This window comes from Crinia signifera, chromosome 4 (assembly GCF_055691185.1).
Source record: "Crinia signifera chromosome 4, ASM5569118v1, whole genome shotgun sequence".
Lineage (NCBI taxonomy): Eukaryota > Metazoa > Chordata > Amphibia > Anura > Myobatrachidae > Crinia > Crinia signifera.
The window spans coordinates 257,377,372-257,399,037 of NC_139220.1; the positions used below are offsets into that span (position 1 = coordinate 257,377,372).

General features: G+C 43.9%; 2 protein-coding genes across 9 annotated transcripts in view; one reads left to right on the top strand and one right to left on the bottom strand.

Moving 5' to 3' along the window:
- The window catches only part of ANKDD1A (ankyrin repeat and death domain containing 1A), a 37,533-nt gene extending 29,736 nt beyond the window's left edge, over positions 1–7,797 (top strand). For all 6 annotated transcript variants that reach the window (XM_083184293.1, XM_083184294.1, XM_083184292.1 and 3 more), the window contains 5 exons: positions 979–1,077; positions 1,186–1,281; positions 2,301–2,502; positions 3,088–3,219; positions 4,394–7,797. In XM_083184293.1, coding sequence (XP_083040419.1) covers positions 979–1,077; positions 1,186–1,281; positions 2,301–2,502; positions 3,088–3,219; positions 4,394–4,455 — 591 coding nt within the window. In that variant the 3' untranslated portion in view covers positions 4,456–7,797. The remainder of the gene's footprint in view (positions 1–978; positions 1,078–1,185; positions 1,282–2,300; positions 2,503–3,087; positions 3,220–4,393) is intronic.
- Positions 7,798–9,120: 1,323 nt separating this feature from the next.
- SPG21 (SPG21 abhydrolase domain containing, maspardin) overlaps positions 9,121–21,666 on the bottom strand; it is a 38,545-nt gene continuing 25,999 nt past the window's right edge. For all 3 annotated transcript variants that reach the window (XM_083184301.1, XM_083184300.1, XM_083184302.1), the window contains exons 3-9: positions 20,067–20,228; positions 19,769–19,849; positions 18,751–18,896; positions 17,971–18,079; positions 17,101–17,208; positions 14,543–14,683; positions 9,121–10,566 (exon numbers count right to left, since the gene is read on the bottom strand). In XM_083184301.1, coding sequence (XP_083040427.1) covers positions 10,432–10,566; positions 14,543–14,683; positions 17,101–17,208; positions 17,971–18,079; positions 18,751–18,896; positions 19,769–19,849; positions 20,067–20,228 — 882 coding nt within the window. In that variant the 3' untranslated portion in view covers positions 9,121–10,431. The remainder of the gene's footprint in view (positions 10,567–14,542; positions 14,684–17,100; positions 17,209–17,970; positions 18,080–18,750; positions 18,897–19,768; positions 19,850–20,066; positions 20,229–21,666) is intronic.

Sequence of the window (21,666 nt, forward strand, 5' to 3'; positions counted from 1 at the left end):
TGTTTATTTGCTTGTTAACGCAAATATCTAAATGTCCAGTCATCTGTATTCCATATATTTTTTAAAAACATGGTCTGAAGGTTCATGTGTTGTTCAGACTAAATGCGTGGATATGGGCAAGATGTACCAAGCTTAAAAAGTGATAAACTACCAACCAATCGGCTCCTGTCATTTTTCAAACATAACCTGTAACATGACAGTTATGTGCTGATTGGCTGGTGGTTTATCACTCTCAATTTTATCACTTTTCAAGCTTAGTACATCTGGCCCTATGGAATATATATTATCTAAGTGACTTTGATCATGGAATGATGACTGTACCAGACTGAGTGGCTTCAGTCTCAGGAACTGCTGATCTGTGATTTTCACACACAACAGTTTGTAACCTTTATGTAGTATGGTGCGCAAAAAACATCCACTGAGTGGCAGTTCTCTGTGTAGAAACTCCTCATTACTGAGAGAGAGGTTGCAGGAAAATGGACATAATTCTGATGTAACATGTTGATGGTAGAGCCAAAATTATGTGTGAACAACATGAATCCATCCTATCTGGTGTCAACTGTTCAGGCTGGCAGTGCACTGGTGCAGACATTGTTTTCTTGGAACACAATAGGCCCCTTAATGCCAACTGTACATGTATGCATTGTTGCTGACCATGTGCAAAGGAATATTTGTAGCATCTTATGGAATTCATTCATGTTACAAAGAATTTAGGGTGTTTTGGAGGAGGGGTGGGGGAGGGGTCCTATTCAGTAGTATAAAGGTGAAACGAATATAGTGGCTACTGATTGTGTTTATTTTATATACTTTTTAACAACATACAAACACTATATAATATCCTACACATAGGAAAATACAGACAACACTTATTGATGTAGCAGATGGTTCTGAGGGCTACATTTAGGTGATTAAAGAGTCACAGGTTGACTTTTATACCAAAATATAGTAAGTGCTTGATAGACATATGTGTCTTTCCAGAGACTGCAGACCCCTCTCCATATTGCAGCAGAAAATGGGCGACAAGATATGGCTGAACTTATTCTTATTGCAGGAGTTAACCTGAAGCTACAAGATAAGGTACAGACTGGGTTACATTACACTATGCGCCTATGAGAAGTCCCGTTCATATGAAGAGGAACGGTATAGACAGCTGTGCTGCTCTAACCATTGTTGTTCCCTTTCCAGCAAGGAAAGACTTCACTTGATGTAGCTGCTCGCGGGAATCACATCAACTTGGCCGACATGATTATCAAGGCAGATCGGTTCTACAAGTGGGAGAAGGTGGGTTCTGGCTTTTACCTGTACATGTTGTAGGTCAAGTCCTCTACCCTGTGATAGGGGGAAGCTGAATGTTGTAGATCAAGTCCTCTGCCCTGTGATAGGGGGAAGCAGAATGTTGTAGATCAAGTCCTCTACGCTGTCATAGGGGGAAGCTGAATGTTGTAGATCAAGTCCTCTATCATGTTATAGGAGGAAGCAGAATGTTGTAGATCAAGTCCTCTATCTTGTTATAGGAGGAAGCAGAATGTTGTAGATCAAGTCCTCTATCATGTTATAGGAGGAAGCTGAATGGTACTTGTGGATTATCACGGCTCCCATCGCATGCCATATATATTGGCATGCGATGCGATTTTTGCCGGTTTTTAATGTTTTTGACAAAATCGCATGCGATTTTTAACAAAAAAGCATCCAAATGTATTGAAATTAGTATGAAACATGTTCAATGGCCCCCAAATGGCATTTTTGAGGCTGTACCAACTCCACTATCAACACGAACCCGAAGCGTGGCGAGCGCCTCCTACGACCTTTTCATACCCCCACTATCCACGTCGGCGTGGAGTTGAGAATAGAAAGTGTGGCGAGCGCATCGAACCACCGAGCCCCGCGAGGGGACGCGGACACCTGTGAAGCGGATACCTGTGAAGGTATCCGCGTCCGCTCGCCACGCTTCGGGCTCGCTGCGCTCGCCACACTTTCTATTCTGAACTTCACACCGACGTGGATAGTGGGGGTATGAAAAGGTCGTAGGACGCATACCGCTGCGCTCGTCACGCTTCGGGTTCGCGTTGATAGTGGGGATGGTACAGCCTCAAAAATGACATTGGGGGCCATTGAACATGTTTCATACTAATTTCAATACATTTGGATGCTTTTCTGTTAAAAATCGCATGCGATGCGATTGTTTTTCATGTACAATGCCCATCGTGGGAGCCGTGATACTCCACAAGTACCAGCTGAATTTTTAAAAAACAGATGTTTTGATCAACTGACAGTTCAAAATGTTTTCTGTTTTGTCATAGGACAATCTCAACAGTGATTCAGACTCCTGGGTGGCAAGACATTTGACCTTCAGACAGGATCATCGCCTGGAAACGCAACACATCCGATCAGTCATCTGGAGACTAGCGACTAAGTACCTGAAACCCAATGAGTGGAAAAAGCTGGCACAGTACTGGAAGTTCACTGATGCCCACATCCGTGCAATAGAGCATCAATGGACGGGTATATTATGTTAGTCCTTACAAATAGTACCTGGTATACTTGGCACTTTCAGGCCAAGTATAGATAACAGCACTACATATATATTTGTGCAGAAAACATACAGTTGAAACCACTGAGTGGAAAATGTATGTATAAATAAATTTGGATCTTCTGGTCAAAAAATGTTAGACTTCAACCATGTGCAAGTGTAATGGTCCTGGACCCAGCAGCGGAAAAGGGGTGTGGCCTTGCCTCATCTCTCTGCATGGCTGCTCGATCAGGTCTGGCACGACCCCAGCAATATGGCTGCTACATTTGTGAATGCAATTAGTTTAAAAGCAAAACCATGTTTTTTTTTTTTATCTAAACTAGTTGCTACTGTAAAGGTAGTGGCTGTATTGCCAGTATAACACTGGCACCAGCAGATCAGAAGCTCTAACATTTTGGGCCCATAGGTCTAGTGCTTAAATCATGTATTAATGTATCCATGTTCTCTAATGCTATCCAGAAGCCATACACCATCTCTAGACATTAATATGACACTGGATCCTTTGCTTCTTCACAGCAACTTACTGTATACTGTGGTGTTTTTCTTTTTTACACAAGGGAACAAAAGCTACCGAGACCACGGGCACAGAATGCTGCTCATCTGGCTGCATGGAGTGGTGATGGCTGGCGATAACCCAGTAAAAGGATTGTATGAGGGGCTGGTTGGCATTGGGAGGAGAGATCTGGCAGGTCAGTGCTGCTTATGAATATGTTGTATTGGGTGTTGCTGGGTGATAGGTAAACTCAGGCGTCAGCCTCTTTCACAGCACAGGACACCAAACATCCGGTATCTTAGCAGGGAAAACACCAACTGCTGCTGGCTTCAGCAGCACAGCTCACACACACACACACACACACTCTGAAATGAGCTAGTTTGCTCTGGGCAGTACACATTTGTGCTGTGATGGAAAAGCAAACGTGTGAACACTGCATGGAAATGACAGACAGAGCGAAGGAGAGCAGGGTGTTCTGACAAGGGGACAAGAGAACTAACTGGTGTGATGTGTGCGAAAGAAGACAGGCAATGTTTAACAGGGGATGATGGCTACAAATACAGTATAAGACAGGGTACAAAGCAAAAACAGGACAGGAGGGTGGAGACAGGATGAGCAATATCAGGGACAAATATAAGACAGAGGGTGCTATTAGCCAGCAGGGGGAGGCACATAACAAAGACAGGTGTTAACCATTTAACGGACTTCTTTTTTTTTTTTTGTGCCCAAAAATGATTTACTAAATAAATGTTTGTTTTGTAAAAAAAAAAGTTTGTAAAACTTGAAAAAGTATTTTAAATAATGATAAAAATATTTAAAAAATATATAGCATGGAGGTGTTTTATTCTCCTCCCATGTCTATAGGCTCTCATTGTAAAATTATTTTGCACCCATCTTTAGAAATAGCTGCAAAAGATCCCCAGTGTTACTAACCCCACCTTCACCCCCAGTGTCAGTGGGTCCCCACTTTTTTATACAGTCCTCCCAACCAATAAATAATTGTTTTGTCAGCATATACACCCCGCTACTCACTCCTAGTGCCAAAAGATTACCCCCCCCCCAATCATAGCTGCCCTGTTGTATGCAAACAGGAGGAGAAGATGAGAAACTATAATGTTGCAGTAATGCACAACAACATACGTTAAAAAAGAATGGAAGATGTATCAAACCTTCTAAAGGGTGGGGATGTGGATAGGTTGTCTCATCTTCATAGTGCGTTCTTTATTAATGCAAGCTAGAAGCTGCTCTGGGCATCTTCTACACTCTTTGGGAGACTTGATCAATTCTCCCCAAAACCTTTATTAAAGCTTCCTATATAGATACAGCATTGCAGAGTTAAATCTACTTTCATTACATACCTTCTTCTACAGAAAGCATCAGGAAAAAGGCAAATGCAGATGATTCTTCCCCGAAGAAGTGTGCAGCCATGTAAGCAGCACCATGGCCAGATCTTGGAGATGACACCACTACCTGCGTTACACGTCTCAGAGACTCATGTTCAATATACAGCACTATTACATCAAGGGCTGCTTCTATATCCAAATACAATCCCTGCTGTGCCATTTGCAAACAAACCTCAATATAAGTACTTTGGTGATGTCATACATACACATGCTGTTTGCACCCAATTTAGATGTTGGCTAAATATTACAGGTAATTTATTACTATAACTATACATCATTTGTGGATTCTAATGTACACTACTGATGCATTTGGGGGGGGTTTAACAAGCTGTGTTTTCTAATTGCATTTTGTATGCACGGGGGGTTGAAGTTTTTACATTTTTGTGAACGAGACCAAAAGATGATTGTGATTTCTCATGCTAAATATTTCCAGGTGCTTAAATCTAGAAAGCGAAAAGCATTGGGAACAATTGCGCCTTCCCAAGCCAACGCTATTTATGTACATTTATAAAATATTTTAGGGTTTGTAAATCTCTTTTTATCCTTTTGTTAAACAAAAGAAAGAAAAATGTTATGTATATACAAAGCATTTCACAGGATCGTATCCAAAACCCCCATAAAGAGGGCAAGGCCCCTCTATGTTGAAGGTACTTAGCTTAAGTAACATGCTGCACCCTGTATGGTTCTATTGTATTTCAAGTGAGCGCAAGCATTTCTCACAGTACGTGTTTCTAGGCAAAGAGGGAGATGTAGCGAGCCTTGGAGAGATAAAGAGTTATATAAAGAGGCCGATCCTATTAGTGCCGAAGGGTGCGAGTTGCCGTTTAAACACTGAAAACGGCACCCAAATTAAGACAATCTCACACCCTTCGCAGTGCCGAATTCACTTAAAATTGCTAGCACCCCTATGGAGGTGTGAGCACTTCTAAGCTAAATCAGTCCGCCGAAAAAGCGTGCCCGGTGCCGTGATCATTTGCGAGTGCAAATCATCCGCACCAAATATGATCTACCCCGAAGTGGACAGAGATAAAGTACCATTTAATCTGCTCATAACTGCCATGTCACAGGCTGCATTTGAAAAACTAGGAGCGGATTGGTTGTATTGGGACACGTCTCCACTTTATCTCTCACCAAGGCTTGATACAACTACTCCCTAAGCCTGAACTAAAAAGTTATTCTAGAATGAAAAGAAAATTATAATCTAAGGAGGAGAACCTATGTTTAGAGAGGATTTGGGATAACTATGTTGCACTATTACATATTAATGGAAGCTTCAAGAAAAATGTGGCTTGATTTTCCATGGTTTCTCACATTCAAATGCACCCAAGAAAAACATCTTTATAGACATAACCCAACTAAAGTAGTGGCTGCTTCTCAAATCTGTTGTTGTGGATAAGAAAGGGAGAGGACTAGGAGAGGCTTGTTTCAGTTACAATAGATTCATTCAGTGGTTCTCAAACTGGGGCCCCTGTCGCTCTGCCCCGGAGTACTTGCAAGGGTGTCCTTGGTTCGTGTCCCACAACCAATTAAAATTATTTATGGTCAATACCAAGGATGACCTATAAAAACACAATTTACTTAATTTATGTGTTTTTCCGAATTTCACAAAAAGAAACATTTGGCGTAGGATTGCCTTGCAAAGAACTCTGATTTTCTTTAGTGCAGTGATTAAAAAAAAGGTTTGGGAACCGCTAGATTAATCACCAGTAGATAAATTATGACTCTACTATGTATTTAGGGGACAATTCTGGTTCACTCGTAGTGAACAGAATCCCAGACTCTCCGAGCAGTTTGCAGCAGGGGGAGATATGGGGCCGGCGGTGGCGGCGCTGAGCCTTGGGAACGTCCAGCATTTCATGGGCATCCTCATGAAAACACTGGGCGTTCCCATGGGTACACGGGCAGGCAGGCGGCTGCCTGTCTTTATCCCGGCGGGCGCAAAGATAAGTCATTCTCAACTGACTTATATTTGCGAAGGCAGGAGAAATCATTTGATGGTCAGCAACCAATCAAACGATAGCTCCTGCTGCGGCACATGCTAGGGGATGTGTCTTTCTAACATATCCCCTCGCATGGTTGCCAGGAGATACGGCGGCAGGGGGCATCACAGGGACTCGGTAAGCTCCGAGCTTTGCAGCTTACCGAGTGAATCAGATTGACCCTTAGTTTCCACTAGAAGGCAGCAGCTTTTCAGGTTTTACATTTTTAGGTTCACTATTTCTTCCAAGTATTTGCTCAATTATTGGTTGTTACAGTACATTTTAGCAAACAATACAATCATGCACCAATATCATGAATTGTCTAATTAAATTACTTAGAAGCTCTACAGTTAAAGTACAACATGTTTCTTAACAAGCCATGTACCTCCAACATTGTGATTAACAACCGTTTCTGAAGCTATGACTTCCTGCTCCTGGTTGAGCTATAGACTCCCAAAACGCCTTTATTTTGTAAAGTGAAACACGTGTAGTGTAGTGTAGTGTAATGCTAGTCTTTGTTACTGCAGAAGAGCAGGGGTTATAACTGCCTTGACCAACATTCAGCCTTAGGTGCCAGATGTTACTGTATCACATGGTGCTTTAGCAGAGCCTCCTGACTCTGAGCTGATACTATGCAAATACTTCATCAGCAGAGCCACGTGGAATATGTGGCAGATTTAAAGCTCCAGAATAACGTGCACTTTTATTTATAAACTTGTTTAAAAAAAAAAAAAAAATTTATTCTAGACAAAAACCTGGGGTAAAAAACATTCCATGAAATGTCTATTAAGATGTGCGCGTTTGTACAGTATATATGCACACTAGTATGCGCAGAGAGAGGAGGGACTACAACAGACCAGGAGTGTACATGCTGTTAAGGATAAGGCATTGATATTGTTGTGATAAATGGAATATCGGTTCAACTCATAAAATAGCTGCTTCCGCTGTGACAGCGTTAAACCAACATCTGCAACTAGTCGCAGTGCCGATCCTACACGTTTCCTTAAACACTGTAAAATTGCAAAACCATCCAGACTATTTAAAAAGAGATAACTGCACAATGGTAGGCAATATTGTTATTCTTGTATGCAACTGGCTTCCCCTTAATATCTGCACACAAAAAGCACAAGCAGTGAGAAGCCTGCACATCTGGCACCAGTGACCCGGGTAAAGTTTATTAAACAATTTACATTATGTTAATGTCGCATCTAGAGACTTTACACTATGGGCAAGACACAAGGTGGGACAAAAATAAATGACTGGCAGCATGAGAACGGGCGCATTTGATAAAGGCTGGACATGGACAGACTATGCTGCCGACAAGTATAGACGGAGAGGATGGTCTGTGTAAATTCTATTCTGTTAAATAAATTGTACCCTGTAAAACAGTTATTTTTTGAGTGTCAATTTTGATTTTTTTAAAGTGAACAAAGTACATGACAATAACACGTGTGTCATTTACCAGCTGGAATAGTTGAAAAAACAAGTGAATAAAAGCAAACCTGATAGTGTGCCCGAAGCATGGCGAGCGTAGCGAGGCACCGCGCCCAAAGCATGGAGAGCCATGCGAAGGGACCCAGTGCTATGTCGACTGTTGACATTTGGGTCAAAAAAACCGAAAAACCCAATGTCAACCTTTCCTATGTCGACCTAATGCTTGTGTTGACCTTTTTTGCATGTCGACCCAATGCATGTCAGCCTAACTGCTGGAGACCTAATGATCCATACCCACCAGAGGGGAATTTGTTATGCCCCATAGTGACACATAAGGTGGTGTTTGCAGGAGCATGGTCACACCTCCCATGTAGTAATGCATGCTATAAGAGTCGGAAGAAGGATCCTATGACTTCATATCATCTTAAGCTGGCCATACATATACAGATTTATTGTCAGATCTGGCTGGTTGGAACAAAAACCTGGTCATGGATGATAGCAAACGACCGTTGACCCATTAGTTTCAAAATGCTGGAAAACTGACAAACTGTCATTCAGATATTACCAGGTTTTTGTTGCAACCACCCAGATCCGACAATAAATCTGTAGATGTATGGCCATCTTAAGTCTATTGAAAGAATGTCCCTTAATGGCTGTCAGACTTTGTCAGGCTAAAAAACAGGCTGTTAAACCATTCATGCTTCACCGCCATGAAACAAAGACCACATCGATGGTAAAAGATAGCCATGACAATGGTTGATACAAGTTCGGGAATATTTTTCATTATATAGAAAAATGGCCATCGCCTATAAAACTCAATGGGGAGTCCATAAAAATCCATAAGGATTACATCACACCCGCATCAGTAATCTGACCTGTCAGTTCACTACTAGAAGGTGGTGTTTGTGGTGGTGCAAACCTTAGCATATTCTTATAGTTGTGACTATTTCCCCTTCACCGTAAGGACCTGGGGAGGAGAGGGGGTGGGTAGAGATGGAGCAAGGGACTCAAACAAACGCTCGCCATGCTTCAGGTTACTAAAGGCAACCAGTGGTGGCGTGGATAGTGAAGGAACAAGCCTGAAGTATGGCGAGTGAAGCAAACCTGCAAGGGTCCGTTTGGGTCCCTTGTTCCGACCTTGCTACTCTACCCACCCCCTCTCCTCCCCAGGACCTTACAGCGAAGGGGAACTAGCCTCTACCATATTCTGATGGGAAATGCTAAGCACGTCCGAGTGTTTCTAGGTGAGTGCGAAACATTAAGGGACTACACAGCCACACAAAAGTTTCATTACACAGTTTTATTCAAAACTATCAAATAAATCAGACTATCAAAAGTTTTACACAGAATCCTACTTTGAATAGTTTCCAAAATAAGAGTAAAAGATGATGTGGAAAGGACAGCTCTGCTGGGAGTTCAGCATTGTGGATTACTTGGCACTTTGAAATAGAAAGAAAGTGATGGAAAGGGGACAATCGCCACATATTACAAAATCACATATAACAGAACAACTTCATAATATACACTTTGTACAACTGCACTCAGGATACGGGAGGAAATAAGGCACTGGACCTGTATGGTGTTTCTGTACATGTCCTAAAGGATTATTCCTAATATATAGGACATTGCATGTTACACATTATCAGTGCTTTCTTGTATGGTATAATACAACATTCACTTCTAGAGATTAATCCTGATAACAACCTTCGGCTCGTGCTATGATATGGCCTCCATGTGGCTAAAACACCCAATATAATCATCAGTGGATAGCCACCCCTTTCTGATCTAAACTTTCCCCCCAATACATATAGCAAAGAAAAAAATGGTGTGTGTGTGTGTAAGGGGCAAACTAGCCCCTTACTCACCTATGACCAGCTCACAATTATTTTATTGCCAGTCTCTGCCTCAAGAAAGAGAGTGCTCATCCTGGCATGGGGGGAAGGTTAGGATATGATGGGCTTGTCCAAAAGCGTGTTTGCATTTATATCGGTAATGATGTTTCAGCACCACCACAAAGTGAACATGGAACACCTACAAAATACATGATGAGCACACCTTAGACCAGACGCGACATCTTAACTGGTTAAAAGGTTCCAGCAAGAATAACTTCATACTCAAGAGAAAAATAAATACTTTGCAAAAACCGTCTGCCGCACTCCTTTGAAAACATGAGCCACTAATGTAGGCGAGATACTGGTTACATGTGTTCATGCTTAGAGGATCCATCCCTGATCATTCATCATGAGCAGAATGCGGGAATCTATGCCGAGTTGTGTTCCCATACCTAGGCCATATACAGAAGGGGAGAGAGCCTGAGCCGATTCCAGAACTCATGACAAGCTAGCAACAGGAAGTGCTTCCATGTGAGAGATCTCTTCATAGACACCTACTTATGATTCACCATTGTAGTTTGGCAGTCAGATTGATTAGCAGCGATAGAGAATATGCCCAGCAAAGTAAAGTCCTAAAGATTGCAAAGTGGTGTAGGTGTTATTTTTTTTCTATAGGAAAGTTCCCCATAAAAATCTCTCCTTGAGATACACATTAGCACAACACTAGCAGCCATGAGAGTGCACAGGCCACTTCTGATGTTCAGGGTGAGGTTTCAGTCTCTGGAGGCTCTGGACTAGGCAGAAGGCTGCCTTTCTGTACCTCAAGTTCTTCTGCACTAACCATAGCAGGATCGATGGCGGCGTGCCTGGTACCATGGAACTGACGCAGGTGAATCTGAAAACAAAAAACATAAAAACTTGTCCAATCCGAATTACCATTCATACAATCCCAAATATATACCATAAAAGGATAGAACAAATAGGAATGCTGAGACTCATCCATTCTTAAAAAGAACAGGGCGGGTAGCTGACATCCGGTGATGTCAGCTGCCCGCCCCTGCATGTCCGTCATGGCTCGGTTAGCCTGAGAACGCCCAGCATTCTCATGGGAATGCCCATGAAACACTGGGCCTTCCCATATGCTAATGGGGCTGCCCAGCGCTCCCCTCCGCCCGCCGTGGGTGCACGCACACCCTGAGTCGGCACATGTGCAGAAACGCGCATGTGCAGACGCAAAACATCGAATGAACGGGGGACTGAACGGATCTGAATAAGGTCTTGAGAGAAAACAATGGCCCTTATTCTGGTTCACTCGCAAAGGCAAATTCCTTCTCAAATGGACAACACCACGTGTACTGCAAATGGGGCAGATGTAACTTGTGCAGAGAGAATTAGATTTGGGTGGGGTTTTACTTCAAAGTGAAATCTATATTGCAGTGCAAAAATAAAGCAGTCAGTATTTACCCTGCACAGAAACAAAATAACTCACCCAAATCTAATTCTCTCTGCACATGTTACTTCTGCCCCCCTGCAGTGCACATGGTTTTGTCTATTTGAGAAGGAATTTGCCTTTGCGCGTGAACCAGAATAAGGACCAATGTCCTGATTTAGAACTTGCATCCCAATCTTCCTTTCAGCCCAAAATTTGCTCCAAGAACAGAACCAAGTATGTACCACACTGCAATTCGATTGGTTTATTATTAGTTACCTATTAGAAGTAAATTCAAGTATCTGTAAAGTCTGTAGCAAGCCATAAAAATACAAATTAAAAATAATTACTGTATGGCAATACAGTATCCTCTTAAGGAAACTATGCATTAACTGCTTTTTATCTGTGATTATAAGAAAAGGATTTTAATGGCTTTTATTAATGCGCAGAATTGCATAATACATAAATCACAATATATAATGTAAGAACAATATTATCATAACAACATAATTGGAAGCCACACAAAATAAAACGCCCAGTTCTGACTGCACTTTAAAAAGGTCCATGGGCCTAAATAAGATCTGATTGCACAGTTGCAAATTTGCAGGCCAGGCGATTATTCTGTTCCACATTCTATCTTAGCATATTGGCCAAATAGAAGGTTTGTGCATCACCACACGCTTCCTATTGGTACTCCCCACACCGCTCAGTTAATGGACCATTTTCCCAATGCAGTTTGGTCTTGAAAGAGATAGCGCCTGTTTGACTTAAGGCCCATACACACTTGACGATTTTCACCTAAAAATCGGTCAAAACAGGCGTTTTGACCGATTTTCAGCTGAAAATCGATTAGTGTGTATGGGACAGCGACCCCCGACTAGCGATGATGCGCGCTCCCGCATCACCGCTAGGAAGGTCTTTCATCTGCTGGTTTTACCAGCAGATCCAGCGATGATGGATGGTTTTCCATCCATCATCGCTGTGTGTGTACGCTGCAGGGCTGAAAGTGATTAACCACTTTCAGCCCGGCGGTACGCCCCGCCGCCCTCCCCCCGCCCCCTCGCCTGTCATACTCACCCTCCTGGACTTGTCCTCGCTGCCCCGCTCACTCGTCCGGCTGGCTGCTGCGGCGGCTGGCTGGTGAAGAGCCCTGCTCCCCCGCCTGTCTCACCCTGCCTGCTGCCGCGCTGGTCCGCCCCGCTCCACTCCACTGTTCACCCGTGCTATGTCCACACGGGTCTGTCTATGCTCTGCCGCCCGGTCCCGGCCGCCCACAGGTGCATGCAGCTGATGCAAACCCCATCCCCCTGCATCCTGCTCCACACGGAGCAGCACTGGCCACCAATGTTTTCTCTTTTAAGCCAATAATATATACATTGCTGGCATGTGCCAGCAATGTATATGTTAGGCACCACTGGGCACCAATGACATTTATAAGCCAGTAATATATAGATTGCTGGCACATGCCAGCAATCTATATATTACTGGCACCACTGGGCACCAATGACAACTGTAAGCCAGTAATATATAGATTGCTGGCACATGCCAGCAATCTATATATTACTGGCACCACTGGGCACCAATGACAACTGTAAGCCAGTAATATATAGATTGCTGGCACATGCCAGCAATCTATATATTACTGGCACCACTGGGCTCCAATGACAATTGCTAGCCAGTAATATATAGATTGCAGGCACATGCCAGCAATCTATATTACTGGCACCACTGGGCACAAATGACAATTGTAAGCCAGTAATATATAGATTGCTGGCACATGCCAGCAATGTATATATTACTGGCATTACTGCCCACTATGAGTTAAATTGAGCCAGAACTAGGCAGAACTGCGTTCTGTCAGTCCATTTTGGAGGCGGAACATCCGCTCACTTTGCCCCACTGTCTGTCCCTGCCTGCATCGTTAAAGGAGACAGCCGGCAGAGTGGTGGTAAACCCGGCTGTCTCAGAGCAGGTCCAACCATCCGCTGTGCGGCTATTTGGAGTGACACGCCTGCTTGCAACTCGCGAGCCACCGTCGCCTGATTGGCTGCGAGTCGCGGACAGATGGACCTGCTCTGAGACAGTCGGATTTCCCCACCGCTCTGCCCAGCGGTCTCCTTTACTGATGCAGGCAGGGACAGACAGCGGGGCAAGGTGAGCGTAAGGATGCAGTGCACATAGCATGTTACCCCTGGCACCGTGCCTGAAAACCCTAGCAATGAGCATGTAGGTAAACGACACTTATGTGGCATTATATGTAATGGGCATTATGGTGTGTGTCATAATGTGTAATGGGCATTACGGTATGTGGTATATGTGTAATGGGCATTATGGAGTGCATAGTCCCCTGTCCCACAAAGCCGTGCCTTACATTTTTTGCAGGCCAGCAATGATTTTACCGCCGCCACTGCACCCCCAATGTATATTTTGAATGGATTTCTCCCTACGTGCACAGCTGCAAATTAAATTTTGCCATGCACATGGGTGGCATTTTGCCCGGTCAGGGTGGAGCAGGTGTAGTTTACCTGAACGCTGGGCTCCGAATATATGCAGCCCAGCAATCAGTTCTAAATCATGCACCACTAACAGGAATGCACTGAATAAAATGGCCGCTGCTCCCATCCTTGTAATTCAAACCCGCCCATTATGTAAATCACCTTTTATATGAAAGATGATCAGCAAAGACTTTCGCCTCCTGAAAATCTCTTGCTCTTTGGGGAAACTAGCTCAGTGTGTACGCACTATTTTGGTAAAAGATATATCTTTCAGAGATTTTGGCAAAGTCTTTTGAAATTAAAATCTTCTAGTGTGTATGGGCCTTAACATTATGCACCAATGCTTTTACAAATTAATAATCATCCGATCTCCTTGGGTATTCCATTTTGCTGCTCCTATATTAAAGTCCCACAATAGGATTTGTAAGCAACCATAACACACACACACACACACACACACACACACACACACACACACACCAGGATACTGATTATTAAGGCAATATATAGCTTGTATCTCTATCATTAACACCATTCATTCCGAAATCTGAAAATAATCCATCTCAGCTGCTATTTGATCACAATAAGCATGGCTCCCCCTCACTGCAGTTTTTTCCTGTGACAAAACTCTGGTTCTTTTGCACTGCACTCACACTTGGACACATGGTGGCGCAAGGAACCAAATTCAAATTTGATGCAACTGTTCACTGACAGTTGGATCATGGTTAATAATGAAAATAACATTTTTCTAAAACCCTGGCAACACTGGCTGAGCAGCTTATTTCTCTGCAACAGGGCAAGTTTTAGAAAGCTATGTGGATTAGTTTACACTAGCCGATATAGTAACAATGGAACCAATTGTGGCTGGTGTCTAGAAATTCCAGGCTTCACATTTTGAAGGCTATTGGCTTTATTTGTTCTTCCTGTCACAGGAAAGCAGAACTTACTTGCACGTAGAGATTGACTTCAGCGCTCCTGCACAGGTAAGGGAAGTTCCCGCCAGTTTTCAAGTGGGCTCTCCTGGCATTAGGGTACAGCTTGTACATTTCCTCCTTGGCATCTGTTGATAGAGCGCTCTGATCGAAAACCTGTACAAAGCAGAAACATTACTGCAATGGATAATTATCCTTATCAACACATACTGGAATAACTCGATTGTTGAGATCGGAGGTGCAGAAACCGGAAGTTCTGAGCCTGAAGTATAAACAGCGAACAGTTAGAGACGGCTGTACAAGAAGATACAAGTGTAGTGTTCGCATAAAAATATAATCTGTTGTAAATGGTTTTAAAATCTGATATATTAAACAAGAATCACAAGACAAGGCTAAAAAAAAAAGCCAATATGAATCATAAAACCATCTGAAAGCTGAACAAACTGCCTGTTCCTACTGCGATGTCTATTGCCTTGGCCAGAAAGAGACAGCTACATCTCTGTGAATGCAGTGTCTCTCAAGTAAGTTTTGCACTGCTGTGGCTCCAGCACATCAACACCCACCCAACAGGAGTGGATCAGGGAAACAAAAGGTCTTAAGAGTTTAAAACTGATGCAAGAAATAAAAACTCAGCAAAAACTGTTTCCGACATAAGCACTTAACAGACCACAGGTTTTCAAACTCAGTCCCCGGGACCCCACACAGTGCATGTTTTGCAGGTCTCCTCACTGAGGGGCAGATTTATTAAGCTTGGAGAAGAGATAAACTGGAGATAAAGCGGAGAAAAGGTAAAAGGAGATAAAGCACAGCCAATCAGCTGTGTTTGAAAAAGACAGTTGGGAGTTGATTGGCTGGTGCTTTATCTCCTTTTACCTTTTCTCCGCTTTATCTCCAGTTTATCTCTTCTCCAAGCTTAATAATACCCCTTTTACACCGCCGAAAAATCCGGGTCAGCGGCAGGTCAGACCCGGATCTTTGGCGGTGTAAATGGGGTCAAGCCGTGTCCATTTACACGGGTCCTCTACCCAGGTCCTGACCAGGGTAGAACACGGTTAGGACCCGTGTAGTGGCCGGTGTAAATGGTCCCGCTGCGGGTTGAGGCACCCGCAGCGGGTCCGTGCATGGCATGCAGTGCTGGGGAAGCTGTCCCCAGCTGCTGCGGGGGGAGAGGGGGGCAGGCGAGCTGTCAGGCTGCTGAGGGGGGAGACGGATGGGATGCTCGCTGCTGCTTTAACAACTCCCCCCTGCAGCCACGGGGTCGGGAGTGGAGGCAGCGGGAATAAGCAGTGCATGTGGGCAGGGGACATCATCACCTGTAGCACCACATCATCAGCCCCCCAGCGCGGGGTCCAGCCTCCAGGCAGCGGGGTCCGGCAGTGCAGGCGGTCCATCCAGCGTATAGGAAGTCGCCGGCGGTGTCCCTCCAGTGTATGGGAAGTAACCCGCGAGCGTCCCTGCGGCTGGGAACTAGTAGCGGCAGTTCCCAGCCGCCGCAGGGACGCTCGCGGGTTACTTCCCATACACTGGAGGGACCCCGCTGACGACTTCCTATACGCTGGATGGACCGCCTGCACTGCCGGACCCCGCTGCCTGGAGGCTGGACCCTGCGCTGGGGGGCTGATGATGTGGTGCTACAGGTGATGATGTCCCCTGCCCACATGCACTGCTTATTCCCGCTGCCTCCACTCCTGACCCCGCGGCTGCAGGGGGGAGTTGTTACAGCAGCAGCGAGCATCCCATCCGTCTCCCCCCTCAGCAGCCTGACAGCTCGCCCCCCCTGCCCTGCATTGCCGGACCCCGCTGCCTGGAGGCTGTACCCCGCACTGGGTTGGGGTAATGATGTAATGCTTCAGGGGGGTGATGATTTGCAGGGGGGGGGGGGGGTGATTTGACGCTGCAGGGGCGGTGATAATTGGCAGGGGGGGTGAGGCTGCTTCATGGGGGTGGTGATGTGCGGGGGGTGATAATGTGCAGGTGGGGGTGCTGCTGCTGCTGCTAGGGGGTGATGATGTGCAGGGGGGGGGGGTGATGTGATGCTGCAGGGAGGGCGGGTGATGATGTGCAGGGAAGGTTATGTGGTGCTGCTGCTGCAGGCCAATTGTAATGACAAGGCAGGGCTGACCCAGGTCCAGTGTAAATGGTGCAAACCCTGGTCCGACCCAGGTCGAATTGCTGTGTAAATGGGTTAGGAATCAGGGTCTGACCCTGGAAACAGCCGTGTTCAAAGACCAGGGTCTGACCAGGGTTTTTGGTGTAAAATGGGCATAATTCTGCCCCTGAATCACAAGTGACATAATTAGCTCCACCTGAGGATCTTTTAAAATGTGTCATTGAATAATGAGTGCACCTGTCGGGTGACCTGGAAAACATGAACTGTGTGGGGTCCAGGGGACAGAGTTTAAAAACCTCTGTAATAGACCAATAAGAGCTACCATGGTTAATTAATGTTGCAGATACAATGATGTAAACACAGACAGTGAGGGTGTGAAGCTACAGTAGGTGGCAGTAAAAGGGAAGAGGAAAAATAATACAAGGTATGGAGTATGCCAAATACAGAGAGAGTGTGTACTCACATCCATAATGGTGACAGCGATGTCCTTGATTTTATGGGGTTCCACATAGGAATTCTGGCAATTCAGCGTGAGACGAGATGCAAGATCACTTTGATTCAGACTTTCCAGCTACAAGGAAAGGAAAGTCAGAGTCATCTTTAGTATGTAAGCTCATACGAGCAGGGCCCTCTTCCCTCATGTGCCCTTCCTTCTACAGCATCTCACTCCTCAGGTTTCCGTTCTGTTCTGCTGATGCAGCTATGGCTATATACCCTGTACTTGTCCTATACTATATTGAACTGGAAGTCACAGTTTCCTTGTTTTGCTTTTTTGGTTACATATTCTTTACTGAGCGCTGCAGATCCCTTTGGCACTTTATAAATAAAGGATAATAATAATAATAATAATAATAATAATAATAATAATAATAATTTATAGGCATTAGATTGTGAGCCTGTAGTGCATCACCCAGAAAGAAAAATAACTAATGTGTTCTAACAATAAAACCTTCACTAAAATAATTCCTCTGCCATTAAATAGTTTCCAGTAGTAGTGGGAAGATATAGGTGGAGTTCCACTCTGATCAGTGGGTCCCCCAGATGCATGCAACGATCCTGTGCTGCAATCCCCTATGACACTGGAGTTACTGTCCCCCTTCTGCAAACTGTCCATTTATAGGAAAGTCAGAGGAGGGACAATGAGAACACCACTGCCTATGATATGGCAGCAATAGAAAGAAGTTCACCACTGAACCAACTGAATTGGTTACAAAATGATAAAATAGGTGAACACAATTCTCTATAGGCCAATAAAGAAATTTCTTTAGAAAGCCCTATAGTTTCATCAGCTTTCTGGACAAAAATAAATATCCATTCCAGTAAATCCTCATACCCGGTCAACCATGAAATCAATGGCATCTGCCATGACCGGATCCACTGGGCCAGACGAGAAGTTCCCCAAAACGATCTTCTTCAGCATGAAAGCAGGCATGAGCCAAAAGCTGGAAAAGAGGAAGAACTTAGAACAGGTACAGTGATCCCATGCCCGGTGCAGGAACACGAACCCCAGATGAACCACACTGGATAGTGACGCACAACTAAAGGAAGGAACAGCTCTAGAATATTACACGGTGTGTAGCAACACTGAGACCTGTGCACATGTTTACCTGCTGTGCTTCAGATAATGACTGTGCAATACCTCCCTGCATTAGTCACCTACTGTAAGTGGGGCCTCCGAGATGAACATTTCATGCATCAATAAGAAAACCAACATTGCTAGACTGACTTTATGTGTGTGGTGCTGCTGGCATCCTGCATACGAGCCTCAGGTTAATAACATGAGCAAGTGTTCCGATTGCATTTCACTAATATCCCTTAAGCTTATTTGTATTTTGTTATGTAAAGGCAAATGGTCAGCGCCTGGACTCCTATTGGGAGAAAAAGGCTATATAAAACAACAATTATTTTAAATCATGCTGCAAAAAAAAAAGTAACAAGCTAAGCTCTGTAGCAAAAAGAAAGCCGACTGTTATAAGGTATATTTAGGTTTCTTTTGGAGATGTGAGTGAGCTCACATCATTTTACAGGCTCAGTAGAAGTTTTGTTTCTGAACTATTTCGGACAGAATTCTGGCAGTGAACCACTGACACTGGGACAAACGGTGCACCCTTACCTGTTTGCTGTCCAGGTCTGGTTAAAGATGGAGGTGTCGCTGAAGGCATTGCATAGGATCAGGGACTGGACCCTGGGTGATTTGTGTGTGTACTCTGCAAACTTCTGGGCCAGAAAGCCACCTAGCGATGCTCCAAACAAGTGGACCTACATGCATAGGAAGAAAGGTTGAGATTACAGATTATATTGGTTCAAATACTAGCAAACCATTGATCCTGGAGTTTAGAGGAGAATGCTCTAATAGGGCCTACACATGGGGAGATGTGCTGATGAGTGTTCAGCACACAGCGCCGTGTGTGCTGAGCGATCTGTCAGGGCCAGTGTTCTCCGGTGAGAATACTGGCCCTGACACCAGTGATTATAGATTTATACAGCATGCTGGATATTAATCGCTGGCCGATAACGCCGCACATCGCATTGGCCCCTACACACGGAGCGATGTAGGGGCATTTTCTAAGCGATCTTGTAAGTTGCCCTCAAATCGCCCCATGTGTAGGCCCCTTAAGTCGTCCACAACTATTAGAGGAGTAATGTTATTTACAGCATAGTGGAGTCATGTGTGTAAATGACATACATAAAAGTATCTGGTAATTTCCAGGGTCAATACTGCTAGGAAAGTGGGGAAAAATATGACTGATATTGGATCAAACCAAAAGGGCAGTCCAACATCGATAGTACAGCTGCTTGCAGCAAGTTGCTTATTTTTCTGGCTGTAAACAGAGATATTGGCCCAAAGATTCCGGCGATGCACTGAACCATAGGAGGTAGATTTAAAGCAGACATTTGGGCTTAAGTTACATTTGGCCCAAATTATTTCACCAGTAGGTTGCCCGCTATTTTTGGTCTTATTAACCTTAGCTAAGGGTGTGATATTTCTAGGTAAGTTACATTCAGGTATCACATCCACTATTAATCAATAGAACTATAATAAAGTCAGGAGAGAGAATTATTTATTTGGCCACTGCAATACCCATGGACATATGACTGTACGTAGATAAACATGGCATTGGACCCCTCACCTTGTCAAGGTGCAAATCATCCAGAAGTTTTCGGAATCCATCGCAGAATTCTAGGTGATCCCAATATACAGGATACTGAAGCTAAAGAAAGCAGTAGGGGAATTACATTCCTGAAGCAAAAAATGTGGCGCGATAAGCCCAATAAAGAACTGAGCAGGGGCTGAACACTATGACACAGACATTTGTTAGAGGGTTATTGTACCCATGGATTTTTGTTAAATAAAGTTCTTAGAAAAAAAAAAAAAATTGTAGGTGTGTTCCCCGACATCTGTGTATGCACCAAACACCATATACTCACTGCAATGACTCTGTACCCCCAGGCGGTCAGGGCCAGGATTTGATGGAAGAAGATATCTGCCGTGCCACTGACTGGTGGCAGGAATATGATAGGGCAGCGCACACTGCGCGGGCCAGCATCATATAGTGCCCACACTTTACTATCATCATCGTCCACTATAATCTGAGAAAAAAAAAAAAGGAAGAATAACATATAGAATTACTAGGAGTCTGACAAAATCAAGCATAGAAAACACAATTTAGCCATTAGCACACCCTAAAGTAGGCTTTTATACAGGTTGTACGCCAAAGCATGAAGAAAACATACAGACATTTAGAGATGAATGCAATGCGGCTCAAACTGTTCCTGAATTGCGCGTATGGAACTATGGGACAGATGTATTCATCCTTATATAGAGATAATGCAAGGGTGATAAAGTGTGATAAACGTCCAGCCAATCAGCTCCTGTCATTTTTTCAGATACAGCCTATAACGTGAGAGGAGCGGATTGGCTGGATGTTTGGATTTTTTTTTTCACACTCACATTTATCTTTCTAAGGCTTAATATATCTGCCCCTAAGTGTGGTCCCCTATAGGTCTGTCTTTGTAAGCAACTCTGTGGCCCAACTGTCCCCAACCATGTTTTGTTTTGAGCCATCATTATCAGTTCATATGTGCAGCAACCCTAATCTTACTGCTAAAGATCCACTGGATAACGGATATAAATATGTGCTCCGCATAGCCAGCAGTGCCATTGACATGCCCCACTAGAGCCCACTTACACCCCTTTAAGTGCAAGTGAAGATAGGATTGAACTAGGCACAATTAGCCATTTCCCATACACGAATAGACTTGGCTATGGAAATGGCTAATTGTGCCTAGTTCAATCCATGTAGTGCAAAAGTCACACAAAATAGGCTCTGCAAATGGACTAGTGTCCATCTCTGCATTAGAAGCATAGTTTATAACAACTAAGCAGTAGCCAATGTTCCGGCTATTAAACGGCAGACAATTAAGGATACACAAAGAGAGGAATACCACATACTGTCCGGCTTTTGTATTATGCATACATTTAAACTATTTGAGGGGTATTTATCAAAGCTGGCAGAGAGAAAAAAAAAATGTGAGAGATAAAACTACCAATCAGCTGCCATCATTTTTCAAACAGCCTGTAAAATGTAGGGGAGAAACGGTTTGGCTAGTCCTGTATGTCTCACAATTTTATCTCACTCCATGCTTTGATAAATATCCCCCCTTTGTCACAACAAAATAGCTCCAAGTAATACACTTGTTGCATTTGCCACACACAAGCCATATCTCACTGGATAAAAAAAAAAAGATCTAAATAGATGATTTAAAAACATACAAAATTAGTATCCACTCTAAATAACATTTTCTCAATTGTATTAAAATAAACATAACCTCTCAAACACCCGTGGGGATGTACTATTTTTCCAGACTATTAAATTCCCTCAAAAAGCTGTACTAGTATCAATGGTTAGTAAGAATTGTATAAAATGTTCTCCATTCCATGGCTATATTCAGGCAAAATTATGTGTATACGCAGATGTATGTTAGGTACCACTGTCATTTTGTTATTATGTGCATTACGTTTGTGTAC